The 15,140-nt window shown below is 53.9% G+C and overlaps 1 protein-coding gene across 3 annotated transcripts; it reads left to right on the top strand.

Moving 5' to 3' along the window:
• Positions 1 to 4,491: 4,491 nt before the first annotated feature.
• LGI3 (leucine rich repeat LGI family member 3) lies at positions 4,492 to 12,745 on the top strand. Of its 3 annotated transcripts, XM_086416136.1 has the most exons (9): positions 4,492 to 5,130; positions 5,954 to 6,025; positions 6,805 to 6,876; positions 7,194 to 7,265; positions 7,370 to 7,441; positions 8,695 to 8,864; positions 8,997 to 9,161; positions 10,055 to 10,375; positions 11,287 to 12,250. In XM_086416136.1, the coding sequence occupies exons 1-9, from the start codon at positions 4,925 to 4,927 to the stop codon at positions 11,895 to 11,897; spliced, it is 1,761 nt and encodes a 586-aa protein (XP_086272262.1). In that variant the 5' UTR covers positions 4,492 to 4,924; the 3' UTR covers positions 11,898 to 12,250. The 3 variants fall into 3 exon arrangements, with proteins under 3 accessions (XP_086272262.1, XP_086272261.1, XP_086272260.1); XM_086416135.1 differs by having other exon boundaries at positions 10,330 to 12,745; XM_086416134.1 differs by having other exon boundaries at positions 10,055 to 12,745.
• Positions 12,746 to 15,140: the final 2,395 nt, after the last annotated feature.

The raw sequence follows: 15,140 nt of genomic DNA, 5'->3' as shown, positions 1-15,140 counted from the left end.
TGCACTGGGCACTTGAGACCTTCTATCATAATTGTGGCATCAGGATCTATCTCCTTGATCAAGGATTGGACCTGGGCCCCCTGTATTGGGAGTGTGGAGTCTTAGCCACTGGACCACCAGGGAAGTCCCAAGCTAGAGGCTTTTGATAGCAGTTCCTCACCTGACAGTTATGCCCAGACAGCCTTGCACAGGGCTGGTGGTGGTGTCTGATGGGGGTCCCCATCTCCTTGCCCTTGAATCAGCCCACTTGCTTAGTGCTGCCTCACGCCCTACCCTCTCAACACTCTTCTTTTTATATCCTCTGTTCCTGCATTTGCCCTGAGGATGCTCTTACCCAGATCTGAACCGCTTCTGGATCTTCTTCTTCTCCTCTCTACCGCTTTCCTGTCTCTTTCCCCAAAGTCGTCTCTGTTGCTTTGTAGTAATAAACCACGTCAATTAATGACTGCCTCCTTTCTCTCCAGCTCCCTCTATTTGCTGGGCCAAGTGGTCTCTACATTGCCTTCACCTCTGAACTTTAACTCGAGTGTAAGTCAGAGCCCCACACCTCACTCCTCTCTTGGCCTCACCCCATTCTTCTTGTACTTGAACTCCAACACTTCACCCCAATTCCTGTCCCTTGCTGGGCACCCCCCCCCCACCTTGGCCCTGCCCTTCAGTCATGAGCTGGCCCCCAGCTCTCCAGCCCTGGCAGGTTCCCTTGTCTCCACAAGGACCCCCTCTCCAGCTGGAGAGCCTTTAGCCTCCAGGTTACACAACGGCATGGCATCTGAGCTGAGAGTCCCAGAAGAGAAGCTCCGGAAAGGAGAGACAGAAGTGTTTGTTCCCACCACCCTCCTCACCTCCAACTGCTGCTTTAAATATTTGCCTAAGCCTCTAGCAGCAAGTGTCCTAGGAGGAGGGAAAGAAAGGGATGGGAGTCCAGGAAGAAGGAGGGAGGAGAAACATCCTTCTGGGGATTGTATGCAGCCTCAGCTGCTGCAGGTGCCAGATGCAGGAGACAGCCTGCCTGCCGTGCCCACCCCTGCTGGCCCCAGGGCCCCCACTCTCACCCCGGTTGTCCTGGCAACACTGGGATTGATTGGCTGACTCGCACGTACTGGACCTGAGCCAGATGGGCAGTGGGCCAGCGGGAGAACCAAGGAGAATGGCAAGCATCTTGGGGGTCCCTGTGGGCATCCTGGGGGTGGGTGGGGCATGATCCAGCTGTGGGGCTTGTTCTGGTTCTGAGCAGGCGCTGTGCCTGGAGCTTGCCAGCATCTCTGGCTGCTGGGGAAAGTCTCCCCTGCCGGCTGCCGTTAGGCTGTGGTTCTTACAACTTTGTTTTTATCCCTTTCTTTATTAATTCATTTTTGCCTTTTTGGAAGTTGGGGAAGGAAGGGTGTTCTCAAGTTTCATAAGGGAAATTTACATGCTGGCACTGACATGGAAGGTCTTGGGATTCTTTTCTTCCTTCCAGAAAGGGTCAAGGGACCTTCAGCTGAGCATGCAGGTTGTCACCTCACCTCCCCCCACACTATCCCAGCCCTCCGCTATAGGCTTTTCACTTTTTGGCCTTTAGGCCATTTCTCCTTGCTGGGAAGCATACCTTCAATGCCTCTTTACCTCTCTGAATACCACCCACCCTAAAAGACCAGGCAAGAGCCAGTGGCACCCCCTCTGTGCTCCCACCCTAACCCACAGCACCCCTTCCCTCCTGCACATTCACCTGCCACTTAGCAGGCACCGCTGTCCCCTTCAGCTCTGTGGGTGTTTTGTGTTGCCCTTCTTCCCAACCAGGCTGCCAGCCCTTGGGACCAGCCCTGAGACCATGCCTTCCTGAGGCTTCACACAGGGCCAGGCACATGCATGCAGCCAACCTGTAACTCTACTCGGTGATAATGAGACTGTCACCAAACATGACAGGGCTCCTAATGAGGGGTCAGTAGTTTATTCCCTCAGTATGTAGAAGACACAGTGCTTCACTGATAAGCTCAGCTCTGGGACCATGGATAAGTCATTCTGCCTTTCTTGGCTTTAGTGCATTCATCTGTGGGCTTCCCAGGTGGTAAACAACCCACCTGCCAACACCAGAGACATAAGAGATGCAGGTCCGATCCCTGGGTCACGAAGATCCTCTGGAGGAGGGCATGGTAATCCATTCCAGTATTCTTGCCTGGAGAATCCCATGGACAGAGAAGCCCGGCGGGCTACAGTCCATGGGGTCGCAAAGAGTCGGACACGACTGAAGTAACTTCGCATGCACCCACGTGTTCATCTGTGAAAGGGAACTAATACAGCCTATCTTGCTCCTCTTTCCAAGTTGTTGTAAGGATCCAATGACATCACGATGTGCAAGTTCAGTCGTCATGATTATCATCATGGACTTCACCCCCCAGGGCACCTCTTCTCACTGGCTAAGAATAGGACCCAGACTGCCCCGTTCTGTCTGTATCTGAGTTAAAGCTCTCTGAGAACCATGGGTGATGGAGAAGCCCATGGTAGCCACTCCTGTGTGTGCCTTCTCTTTTTCCTCCTTCTGGCCCCTCAGCTGCAGGGGAGGGACAGGATTCACTCTGCCCTTTGTGTTCTGGGCACAGCCGTGCCAGGGACGGGTGGGGACAGTTGTCCAGCTGCCCAGGCCACCCTCCCCACCCCCACTGCTTGTCTTCCCACAAACTGGCATGGGGAGGGCAGCACGGGCAGCTGGACGGGCAGTAGCAAGTGAGCATCCAAGGGCAGGGGCATCCCTGGCTGGGAGAACATGGACTTAACGCTCACACCAGAGAATCCCTGTCTGGCAGAGGCTAGGGACAGCTGGGGAAGCATCTTCTATCCAGTGATCTTGGCTTTCTGGACTGATGGAAAGAGCACTGAACTGGGAGCCCATCCACTTAACTGTACCTGTGAGCTCTCAGACAATCATCCTCCCCCCACACACACACTCCTGGGAAATAACATAGTAGAGAGCAGCAGTTCTCAAACTTCTTGGTTTCAGGAACCCTTAACACTTAAAAAGTAGTGAAAACCCTAAAGTGCTTTTGTTTATGTGTCTTACAGCTATCGATACTTACCATATTGATATTTACTAAGAAATTTTAAAAACTGAATTAATTTAGTTAAAATAACCCTGCATATTCATTGGAAGCACTGATGCTAAATTTGAATCTCCAATACTTTGGCCACCTGTTGCAAAGAGCTGACTCACTGGAAAAGACCTGGGATGCTGGGGAAATTTGGGGGCAGGAGGAGAAGGGGACGACAGAAGATGAGATGGTTGGATGGCATTATTGACTCAATGGACATGAGTTTGAGCAAACTCAGGCAGATATCTAGTGAAGAACAGGGAAGTCTGGCGTGCTGCACTTCTTGGGGTTGCAAAGAGTCAGACACGACTTAGCGACTGAATACCAATGTTTTGTAGCACATGTAACATAAATTATGTAATGAAATTAACTACTTTACAAAACAAAAAATTATGGAGCAGGACGTCATTGTTTTACATTTTTGCAGATTTCTTTAATTTCATAGAAGATATGTCTTGTAACCTCTGGAAAATTCCAGGGTACTTCTGTAAGAGTGTGAAAATGAAAAGGGCAAATAATGCCTTAACATGATTAGGAAAATTGTTTTGACCTCAAAGACTCCCTGGAAGGTCCTCAGACCCCTGGGCTCCCTGGACCAGACTTTGAAAATCCCATGTGTAGAACGGTTGTTGGCTCTGGAGTCAGGTCGTGTGTTCTCTGTCACTCATCGTGTCTGACTGTGACCCCATGGACTGTAGCTTGCCAGGTGCCTCTGTCCTTGGGATTCTCCAGACAAGAATACTGGAGTCTATCGCTTCTCCAGGGGATTTTCCAAGCCCAGGTATCAAACCAGAGTCTCCTGCCTTGCAGGCGGATTCTTTACCAGCTGAGCTACCAGGGAGCCCAGGGAGTCAGGCAGAGTGCGTTTTAAACCCTTGCTCTGTCCCTTTCTTTTTTGGGTACTACAGGTCTCACTTTCCTTATCTGCAAAAGGTGTTTAATAACAAAGACCTCAAAAGGTTGAGGCGATAAGTACACAGAGTACACAGCAGCTAGTAGATGTGATAAGGCTGGCTGCTTTCCTCTGCACTGGGGCTTTAGTTTCCTCCTTTGTTAAACCAAGGGCTGGACTGGAAATGCCCAAGGCCGTTCCCAGTACCCTCGACCACAGACTGTGCCTCATGAGGAATGTTCTGGATTTCCACACATTCCCATTCCAACTCCAGTGATATTTCCCCTTTAGGTTCGCACAGACACAAAGGCACATTCTGTTGACTAGCCTTCGGAGATGTGAACAAATACACGCACGTCACTTATGACACATGGCATGCCACGAACTCTGCTCACAGGCCGCTGAGGGCCAAGATAGAAGCACAGAGGCACATAGATTCAAAGCGTAGCAATGCCTGCCCCGGGGAAATATATGTCCGTGCAGAGACAAGTGTGCACGCGTGAAGGTTGCACAAGGAGATCTTGCGCGCGCGCGCACGCACACACACACACACCCTAGCGCCCAGCCGCTTTGGGTGCCAGGCCGGTGAGCAGATGGCCCCGGAGACCGCCTGCAGGGCGCGCAGCGGCCGACCGGGGCGCAACCACTCCTTTCTGTGGCTACTCCCCTCCCCACACCGGGGACTCCCCCGCTCCGCCCTGCGCGCCCCCGCCGCCCGCCGCAGTCCGCGTCCTCCCAACCTGTCAGCCCTCGGCTCGGCCCCCGGATCCGCGCATCTCTGCATCTCTCCGAGTGCTCGGCTCGCGGGAGCGAGCAGGGGCGGGGACGGCCGCCGGCGCCCGAGGGCCGGAGGAGTAGCTCTGCAGAGGACAGCCAGGGGGACCCTAGCTGTCACAGCGGCTGCTCGGGAGCGCCCGCACGGGGTGGCCGGGAGCGGTGGGGCGGGGGCCGCGAGCTCGTAGGCAGCATGGCGGGGCTGCAGGCCAGGCGGGTCTCAGGGCTCCGGCTCCTGGCGCTGTCTACCCTGGGCCTCTGCCTAATGCTGCAAGTCGGCGCCAAGAGACCCCCCAAGACGCCCCCCTGTCCCCCGAGTTGCTCCTGCACTAGGGACACTGCCTTCTGCGTGGACTCTAAGGCAGTGCCCAGGAACCTGCCCTCCGAGGTCATCTCTCTGTGAGTGCTCTGGACTGGGGTGTGGTTGGGTGGGGGGCGGGAAAGAAGAAGGCAAAAACCCTGCTCTGGGGAGAACCCTTGCTCCCTCTCTACAGAGTGTGAGGACCAGGAGGGCTCCAGCCTGGCTGGGAGTTCTGCAGTCATGCTGGGGAAAGCAGCCATGGCTGGAAAAGCGAGTGTTTATGGCCAAGAATGAATCATCATCACCATCAGCATTAATGAGACCTACTGTGTGCAGGCACTGGACTTGGAGGGAGGGGGTTGTTTACATGAGCATGGGGGCCCCTGCCTGTGATGTCATACCAAGGACAGAAGGCCTCTTGGAGGGGGAAGGTGGCAGCAGGGGGAAGGGTGGAAGGGAGATACACCCCTACCGTGCCCTGGCCCTGGTGGACGCCTGCCACTGGTCTCGCCAGCACTCTGCTCGGGGCCAGCCAGCCTATCACTTGCAGCAAGCAGCCTAAGGGACTAGATAGGCTGTGTGGTTGGTCCCTGAGGGCAAGATGCTAATCCACCACCCCATCCCAGTGCTCCATCCCTCAACAGCACCCAGCACACTGTGGGTGTTTGGATGATGAAGCAGGTATGGGTAATGGAATCTTCTTTTGGCCTTGGTGCTCAGGGAGTCAGTAGTGGAGGATGATAAAGAGCTTGTGAGAAGGGAAAGATAGCCTCAGGTTGAGGGGGAGGGGGGTGGAGCCAGGTGACATGGGGAGTTTCCAAGGCGAGTGTATACAGAAGACATTGCCCTGTCCACTTCATGCCATCCCAGCACAGTCCTGTATTCTCCCCTTGGTTACTGACCCTCAGATGTCCCCTGCAGGACGCTGGTGAATGCTGCCTTCTCCGAAATCCAGGATGGAGCGTTTTCCCACCTTCCACTGCTGCAGTTCCTGTATGGACAGGGCCTCGCTGAAGGGCAGGGTCGGAAGGGGAAGGGAAGACTAGGGGGAGGGGAGAGGAGAGTGATCCTAAGTTGCCTGTGGAGGTCAAGGTGCACGTGTCCCTTACTCTCGCTCCAATGGGAAAGCCACAAATAGTGAAGCAGTGCAGAGTCCAGAGGGGCGCAGAGAGCAGCAGTTTGGGGAAGGAAGGTCCAGGTTGCAAGCAAAAGCAAAGAACGAGGATATTTGGGGCCCAGTTAGGAATGGACTTGTGTCCTCTGGAGACCCCAAAGAACTGGGTGTGATAGTTCGGGCTGGAGCCAGAGGGTGGACAGTGCAGGTGAGAGAGGTCACCTTAGAGACAAGTGACCCCAAGGATCAGGATTTGAAGAGAGAGCCTGGAGCTGAAAGGGAGGGAAGACAGGAGGGTCTGGAATTCCAAAGGGAGCTATTTATGCTTGAAGCCCCAGTCACAAGAAAAGATAAACGTGGTTATCCTCAAAGTTGCCATCGGTCTGAGACGAACTGAAGTGAGCTGGGTGAGGGTGGGAGGCAGAGCTGTGGGGAAGGACCCAACTTGGCAGGAGAGATATACCCTAGGAGCAAATGGGGGCCCTGGGAGCTTCTGGGACCAGAGCAGATTCCCGCCTGGACTTGCCACCCAGGCTGCTCCAGGACCCTCCGCTAGGGTCCCCAGGGTGGGAGGCATGGCTTGGGGGTGAGGCAACTGGCTGGGAGCTGGCACAGCAGGAGTGCCCTTGGAAACGCTAATCCGCCTTTGTCTCTGCAGGTTACTCAATTCCAACAAGTTTACACTGATTGGAGACAATGCCTTCACAGGACTGTCACACCTGCAGTACCTGTGCGTGGGAAGGAAAGGGGAATTGGGAGGAGGGCTGAGAACAGAGATGGAGAGGGGAGGGCTGGGGGTGAGGTGGGAAGAGAGCCCTTGAATCCTCTGACTGCAGGGCCCGAGCAGAAGGTCGTTTCATCCATCCCTCTGCGTAAACCATCCCACCTGAATGCCTGTCACCACAGGCTTCATGTCCAGATTCAGAATGAAAGCCTGCGTTAGGGTCATGGGATGGAATCTAGAAGGGCCATAGGGAAGCAGCTGGGGTTGGGGGAAGTGGTCTGGGATGCTGAATGGCAGCTGAAATAAGTTCTTGTTTTCTCCAGCTTCATTGAGAACAATGACATCTGGGCATTATCCAAGTTTACCTTCCGAGGACTCAAGTCTTTGACACACCTGTGAGTACATCACGCTCATACACTGGCCCAAAGCCCCCTGTCTCCTGTGGCCTTTGGCCTTGGGCATGACCTTCAGGTAGGTGACCCAGAGGTCTCTCTTTCAGCTCACTGGCCAACAATAACCTGCAGACACTGCCTAGAGACATCTTTCGGCCCCTGGACATCCTGAGTGACTTGTAAGGCCTGAGTCCTACTTTTTGTTGACAATGGCACAAAGGGGCGTGGCCCTGGAGGGAGCAGTGTGGGAGCCAGAATTGGAAGACCATAAGGTCTTGACAGGCTGGGAGGGTTTAGGTTTGGGCGGGGGAGAAGGCTAGGTTGATTTATACAGAGATTGGTAGCCTTTCAAGTTGAGGTTCTTCAAGGCATTTGTGGACCCTCTTAAAATGCATGCAAGACATTATGTGTATATTTTTTCCAATTTGGTAAGTATTTTATTTTTTAATCTATTTTTAAATGGAGGATAATTTCTTTAAAACGTTGTGTTGGTTTCTGCTGTACAGCAATGCAAATCAGCTCTGTGCATGCCAAGTTGCTTCAGTCGTGTCTGACTCTTTGCCACCCTATGAATTGTAGCCCACCATGCTCCTCTGTCCATAGGATTCTCCGGGCAAGAATGCTGGAGTGGGTTGCCATGCCCTCCTCCAGTGTATCTTCCCCACCCAGGGATCAAACCCTCATCTCTTACGTCTTCTGCATAGGCAGAGGGGTTTTTTACCACTAGCGCCCCCTGGGAAACCAATCAGTATACGTATGTCTTCTCCGTCTTGGGACTTCCCTGGTGGCTCAGACGGTAAAGTGTCTGCCTGCAATGTGGGAGACCAGGGTTCGATTCCTGGGTTGGGAAGATCCCCTGGAAAAGGAAATGGCAATCCGCTCCAGCACTCTTGCCTGGAAAATCCCATGGACGGAAGAGCCTGATAGGCTACAGTCCATGGGGTTGCAAAGAGTCGGACACGACTGAGCGACCTCACTTCACTTCACCTCTCCGTCTTGAGCCTCCCTCCTACGATGTACTTTTTGAATATGTGCTTTTAGGACATATGTTTGATTTGAATCTGGTTTAAGTCCAGTAGCATAGCCACAGTCATTGATCAGTATTTCTACAAGAAAACAAAAGCCCCAGACTGAGGAAGGTTTGGAGGAACGGGGATGAAACAGATAGATGTGGAAGTCTTACACAGGAAAAGGCATCTGGCCAAGGAGGCAAGTAGGGGCTGAAACTCAGCCTGTACTCTCCTGGTCAAGCACGTGTCTGCAGGGCTGAGCCCACCCTGTGGGGGACCATTCTCTGACCGGCACAAAGATGCCACGTGAGCAACCAGCAGCAGCCTTGCCAACATCTACTGAAAACCTAGAGGGCCTGGGTGGGCAGAGCAGCTGAGAGCCTGCCCCTCTCTGTGCCTCCTCCATCACCCTCACGATCCAGGGACCTGCGGGGCAACTCGCTCAATTGTGACTGCAAGGTGAAGTGGCTGGTGGAGTGGCTGGCACACACCAACACCACGGTGGCGCCCATCTACTGCGCCACCCCACCCCGTTTCCAAGAGCACAAGGTGCAGGATCTACCACTGCGTGAGTTCGACTGCATCACCACAGGTAGGAGATGCCCCACCTTGGCCATCAGGCTGGGTCTCCCCTGGGATGCTCCCTGTGCCCTGCCTTGCCAGTCGAGTAGCCCTAACCCTTCTCCCTAACCTAACCCTAACCCCTAATCCCTCATCCCTGCAGATTTCGTGTTGTACCAGACGCTGTCCTTCCCAGCAGTGTCAGCCGAGCCCTTCCTCTACTCCAGCGATCTCTATCTGGCTCTGGCCCAGCCAGGAGCCAGCGCTTGCACCATCCTCAAGTGGGACTACGTTGAAAGGCAGCTTCGAGACTATGATAGAATCCCAGGTATCTAGGCCTGGCCTGGCAGTGGTGGCCCTGAGGGTGGGGTGGGCTCTGTTGTTTCTCTTCCTTGAGTTCCTACAGGTAGAAGGATAGATGAGACATGGTCTCTGTCCACAAGAGGAACTTTTCTAGTTTTTGGCGAGGGGGGAGGTTGATACATACACAGATAACATCCACGTAATACATAGGTGCCAGGAGGAAGATATGACCACAATGCTCTGGGGGCCAAAGGAGAGGCCTACCCTGGGCAATCAGGGAAGGTTTCCTGATAGAGGGGATGCCTAAGCTGAATCATATATATATATATATATTTACTTATTTATTTATATTTAAATTTTGGCTGTGCTGGGTCTTCGTTGCTGCATGGGCTTCTCATTGCAGCGGCTTCTCTTACTGTGGAGCACAGACTCTAGAGCACGCAGACTTCAGCAGGTGTGGCCCGGATGGGGTCAGCACGGGTAGGCTCAGTAGTTGCGGCTCCCAGGCTCTAGAGCACAGTCTTAATAGCTGTGGTGCAGTGGGTTAGTTGCTCCAAAGCCTGTGGGATCTTCCTGGATTAAAGATAGAACCTGTGTCTCCTGCATTGGCAGGTGATTCTTTACCACTGAGCCTTTGTACACAATAAACTGACATGATGGTTATTCAGTTGGTCAATATCTAGCAACACCTATTTTGTGCTCAGTGTAAGCTTATATTGGAACTCTGGAGTCAAAGGCAAAGGGAGGGTGATGGTGAGATGGATTCTTAGCTGTGAGACAATTAGAAAGCATTGAGCACACGATGGACATTCAGCAGGGAGAGAATGCTGTAGCAGAGAGCCTTATTCGGAGGGCCCAACCCTCTTTTCTGAGGGTGTGGCATGGGGGGCCCCTAACACCACTCCCCTCCACCTGCAGCCCCCTCTGCAGTGCACTGCAAGCCAATGGTGGTGGACAGCCAGCTGTATGTGGTGGTGGCCCAGCTGTTTGGGGGCTCTTACATTTACCACTGGGACCCCAACACCACGCGCTTCACCAAGCTGCAGGACATTGACCCTCAGCGTGTGCGCAAGCCCAACGACCTTGAGGCCTTCCGCATCGACGGCGACTGGTACTTCGCTGTGGCCGACAGCTCCAAGGCGGGTGCCACCAGCCTCTACCGCTGGCATCAGAACGGCTTCTACTCCCACCAGGCCCTGCACCCCTGGCACCGTGACACCGACCTGGAATTCGTGGATGGTGAGGGAAAGCCACGTCTGATCGTGTCCAGCAGTTCGCAGGCTCCCGTCATCTATCAGTGGAGTCGTACCCAGAAGCAGTTTGTGGCTCAGGGTGAGGTGACCCAGGTGCCTGATGCCCAGGCAGTGAAACACTTCCGTGCAGGCCGCGATAGCTACCTGTGCCTCAGCCGTTACATTGGTGACTCCAAGATCCTGCGCTGGGAGGGTGCCCGCTTCTCCGAGGTGCAGGCCCTGCCCTCCCGGGGCTCGCTGGCCCTGCAACCCTTCCTGGTGGGCGGCCGCCGCTACCTGGCACTAGGCAGCGACTTCTCCTTCACGCAGATCTACCAGTGGGATGAGGGACGGCAGAAGTTTGTGCGGTTCCAAGAGCTGGCAGTGCAGGCCCCCCGGGCTTTCTGCTACATGCCAGCTGGGGATGCCCAGCTGCTCCTGGCGCCCAGCTTCAAGGGACAGACTCTGGTGTACCGACATGTGGTGGTGGACCTCAGTGCCTAGGGGGCTTTGGGGGCCTCGGGGTTCCTCGGGCAACACTGGAGGCTGGGTGGGAGCCTCCAGGTGAGCCACATATGCGCTTGTGGGAAGACACACACAGCCCATCCATGACACGTGCTCTCACGTGTACACACCCCATTGAGCACGGGCCGCACCATGAACTATAGCCCAGGGATGCCCCTTCATGTTCACTGGAATCAGCATGAAGACTTGTGTGCGCACCTGGCAACCCAGCGCCCAGTGCCCTCCCACGTATGGAAGCCTGTTGACCCCGCCCGCAGTCGCCCTCGCTCTGCTGCCTTCCACGTGCTCTGGCCTGGGGAGGGGTCCTGGGAGGGAGGGAGGGAGGCTGAACTGCTCCCTCCTGCTCTTTGGCTTATCCTTCGGACCCTCTGGTCTTTCCTGTTGGTGCTCCAGTTGTCTGTTTACCTGCTCATGCTCCGCATTGCAGCCCGTGGCCACATCCTTCCTGCTGCCGGGCACACTCTCCCACGCCACGTGCCCTCCGCAGGCACATGTGGACTTGGACACCCTTCTTCAGTGACATGCACACACATCTGTCTACACGCCCATCTCTGTGTGCACATGTACAGCTTCAGTGCTGCCTGAAGGGGGTCTCCTCTGTGACCTTGCCTCTCTTCCTGGAGGGGCTCATAGTACCGGTCCTCCTCCACTCACCCCCTGGTGTGCCCACCCCATGGCTGATAATGATGGGGATGGTGGTACCAGCCTCTGGGTACCAGCCGGACTTCCTGGGGGGCAAAACCCCTCCGCCTGAAGCAATAACAACAACAGCTAACCCTGACTTCTTCCCAGCGCTGTCTCTGTTCCCACTGGAGTTTCCTTCTCTCACCCTGAATCTGGTTCACTGGGGGACAGGAGACCACCCAGGTAAAGGCCTTCTGCTTTTCTTTCCTGTAGCTGCCCCTGCCTCTGACCACCCTCTGGGTTCAGCCCTACCTTTGGGACATGGACCCTGTGCTGTATGGGCTCCTTTGAGTGTGTCCAAGGGCTGGCCAAGCACCTGAGGTATCTGGGCAGGTGCCAGGAGTGGAGAGCACCCTGGGGGCCCTGGCACCCTCTGAACCACAGAGACACACCCCAAAAGCACTGCCTTTCAGTGCAAGCTGAGTCTTGGAGTGGGGAGAGAGGGAAGGAGGGTCCAGAGGAAGCGGCTCCTGACAGCCAAGCTTCTGCTGCCCTCTGCTGTACACCGGGAATAGAAGGCTCTGAGATGCAGAACTGGTGGGGGAGGCACAGGGTGGGGAGGCTCTTCCCTGTGCCCAGATGGTGTGAGGGCCCCCAGGTAGCAAGATGCCCAGAGGCACTTGGGGGCAATGATCTGATTCACTTGTTTCAAATAAAAATCCCACCCCACTGACGGCTCTTAGGTATCAATGATGATGATCTGCAGCTCCTATTTCCTTAAGAACAAAGCTGTGTTTTCTGTCCCTGATGCTTAGAGGGGGCCAGCATCAGATGTCAGACACCCTTCCTCCCTGCTCCCCTCCCTCTAAGGAAGGAGTAAGCATCCCAGGGTCAGCTGGTGCTGGGGTCAGGAGTTCACGCTGATGACACTCAGCTGCTGGGCCAGTATGACTAGTCTCGATCACCTGGGGCTGACTCACGGCCAAGTGTTCCTTCCTGGAGATCACAGTCTTGGGGCCCATTGTCTGTCCCTCGGTCAGGTCAAGTCCAACCAATAGGGCTAAGGACCAGCTCAGTGGTCGGTCTCCTCTCCATCCCCCTCTGCTGGACAAACATGCATCATGGCTGCCACCCTCAGACCTGCTGTGAGATTTCAAGCAAGTGGACTGATTTCCCCCAGCTGAGCGTCTCTTTCTGTAAAGTAGATAATAAAACCTACTTTGCCTGATCCTGATTGTGCCACTTACTAGCTGGGAGGTCTCAAGCATGTTCCTTCACCTATCTGAATCTCAGTTTCCTCATCTAAAAAATGTGGCTAACCATGCTACCTACCTGACAGGGTTAGTGTGAGATTTGAATGCATTAGATTTATAATATGTTGATGTATGTATGGAAACAGTGACATTTTATTTTCTTGGGCTCCAAAATCACTGTGGATGGTGACTCCAGCCATGAAATTAGAAGATGCTTGTTCCTTGGAAGGAAAGCTATGACAAACCGAGACAGCATATTAAAAAGCAGAGCCGTCACTTTGCCGACAAAGGTCCATATAGTCAAAACGATGGTTTTTCCAGTAGTCTTGTACCGATGTGAGAGTTGGACCATAAAGAAAGTTAAGCAACAAAGAATTGATGCTTGTGAATTGTGGTGCTGGAGAAGACTCTAGAGAGTCCCTTGGGCAGCAAGGAGATCAAACCAGTCAATCCTAAAGGAAATCAACCCTGAATATTCATTGAAAGGACTGATGCTGAAGCTAAAGCTCCAATACTTTGGCCACCTGATGTGAAGAGCCAACTCATTGGAAAAGACCCTGATGCTGGGAAAGATCAAAGGCAAACGGAGAAGAGGGTGGCAGAGGATGAGATGGTTGGATTGCATCAGTGACTCAATGGATATGAGTTTGAGCAAACTCTGGGAGATGGTGAAGGACAGAGAAGCCTGGCATGCTGCAGTCTATGGGGCCGCAAAGAGTCAGACACAACTGAGCTACTGAACAACAACAATGTGTGTATGACACTTAGAATCGTGTGTCTGGCACAAAGCTAAGACTTTTTTGGTTGTAGGACTCTATGAGATACCCAAGTGTCTCACAGAAGACTGTTTAATGGCAGGGAGAAGGCTGATCTTTGAGGAGACCTGCTTTCTATGGATTAGGATTCTACCCATGTTCAGTCTCAGAGCCCCTGTTGTTGTTTAGTCACTAGGTCATGCCCGACTCTTTGTGACCCCATGGACTGCAGCACGCCAGGCTTCCCTGTCCTTCTCTATCTTCACAGAGCCCCTGTACCCTACATCTTACCGTTAGCCTCAGATGCCCACTTCTCACAACAGGGAACCTCATAGATGATATGTCTGGGTTTCCACCTTCTGAAACCACATTCACGTGCTCTTGGCTTAGCAGGTACCTCTCGGGTCCCCCAGCCACACTGTCCTGGGAATGCCTGTCCTACTTTTTCAAATGGGGTCTTATCCTGTGCCAGGGGAGAGGTTGCCAGGGAAAGTGGGTTGAGTCTTCTAGACATGTTGGCATTTTGTCACCCAGTAGAAAGATAAACCGGAGAAGGCAATGGCCACCCACTCTAGTACTCTTGCCTGAAAAATCCCATGGATGGAGGGGCCTGGTGGGCTGCAGTCCATGGGGTCGCTAAGAGTCGGACACGACTGAGCGACTTCACTTTCACTTTTCACTTTCATGCATTGGAGAAGGAAATGGCAACCCACTCCAGTGTTCTTGCCTGGAGAATCCCAGGGATGGGGGAGCCTGGTGGGCTGCCATCTATGGGGTCGCACAGAGTCCGACACGACTGAAGCGACTTAGCAGCAGCAGCAGTAGTAGCAGAAAGATAAACATCACTCTGACTGTCACTCCCCACCCCCCACCAGGGCACTTCCTGGGGATGAGAGACACTCCCCCTCCTGAATGACCAGCTTTTTGCACAAGGCAGGGCTGGAACCCACCATATGCCTGCATGGTCACCTGCCAAGGGCAGGTCATCTGTATGTCCAGAGAGCTGCTTAGCAACCTAGTGTAACCGGGTGACTGTGTCAACAGCTCAGGACCCAAGGGCGTGAGAGGCAGAGTCCACTCACTCTGCCAAAGCCCAGGAGGGTAACCCCCCTCAGCTGTCAGCCTTACACCCCTCCCTGCTGAGCTCTGCTTTCAGCCACAGACCTCTGGCATATTGTCTCTTACATTTTCCTAGCACAGTCATTGGGACCAAGAGTCTCCCTTTGAGAGATGGTCCCAGTTGGGTTGGCTTAGAGTGGGCACGGGGGAGCTCCTCTCCAGTGAATGGGGGTAAAGCGAGGCCTGTGATGCTGAGGTCAGGTGACTCTGGAAGGCATCGAGGGTAGGGGAGGAGAGGCAGATCTGCAGCAAGTACTGAAGGCTGCTGGAGGTTCACATGCACATAGTCAGCCCAGGCAGCTTTATTTCCAGAAGAATTAATGTCCTTTCCTTTTTGTGCACTTCCCCAACCTGCTCCTCCTGGCTGTCCAGAGGATCAATCACATCCTTCTACCCCAAGAAGACAAGGATATTTTTCACCTTTGTTACAATGTTGCATGGCGGTCAGGACCTTCTTGCCAGCACCTTAGCCCTGGATGGTTCTTGTTCCTCCAGT

Source organism: Bos grunniens, chromosome 8 (genome assembly GCF_055505025.1).
Source record: "Bos grunniens cultivar Pamir isolate PY7600 chromosome 8, Bosgru_T2T1.0, whole genome shotgun sequence".
NCBI classification, from domain to species: domain Eukaryota; kingdom Metazoa; phylum Chordata; class Mammalia; order Artiodactyla; family Bovidae; genus Bos; species Bos grunniens.
The sequence above is the reverse complement of the archived record's forward strand: the minus strand, read 5'-3'. Positions and strand labels throughout refer to the sequence as shown.

Excerpts from the sequence above, each read along its gene's own strand:
- LGI3 (XM_086416136.1), top strand. The coding sequence starts at position 4,925 with ATGGCGGGGCTGCAGGCCAGGCGGGTCTCAGGGCTCCGGCTCCTGGCG. Across the intron at positions 6,877-7,193 it reads CTGTCACACCTGCAGTACCT|CTTCATTGAGAACAATGACA; the intron begins GTGCGTGGGAAG and ends TGTTTTCTCCAG. Across the intron at positions 7,266-7,369 it reads CTCAAGTCTTTGACACACCT|CTCACTGGCCAACAATAACC; the intron begins GTGAGTACATCA and ends TCTCTCTTTCAG.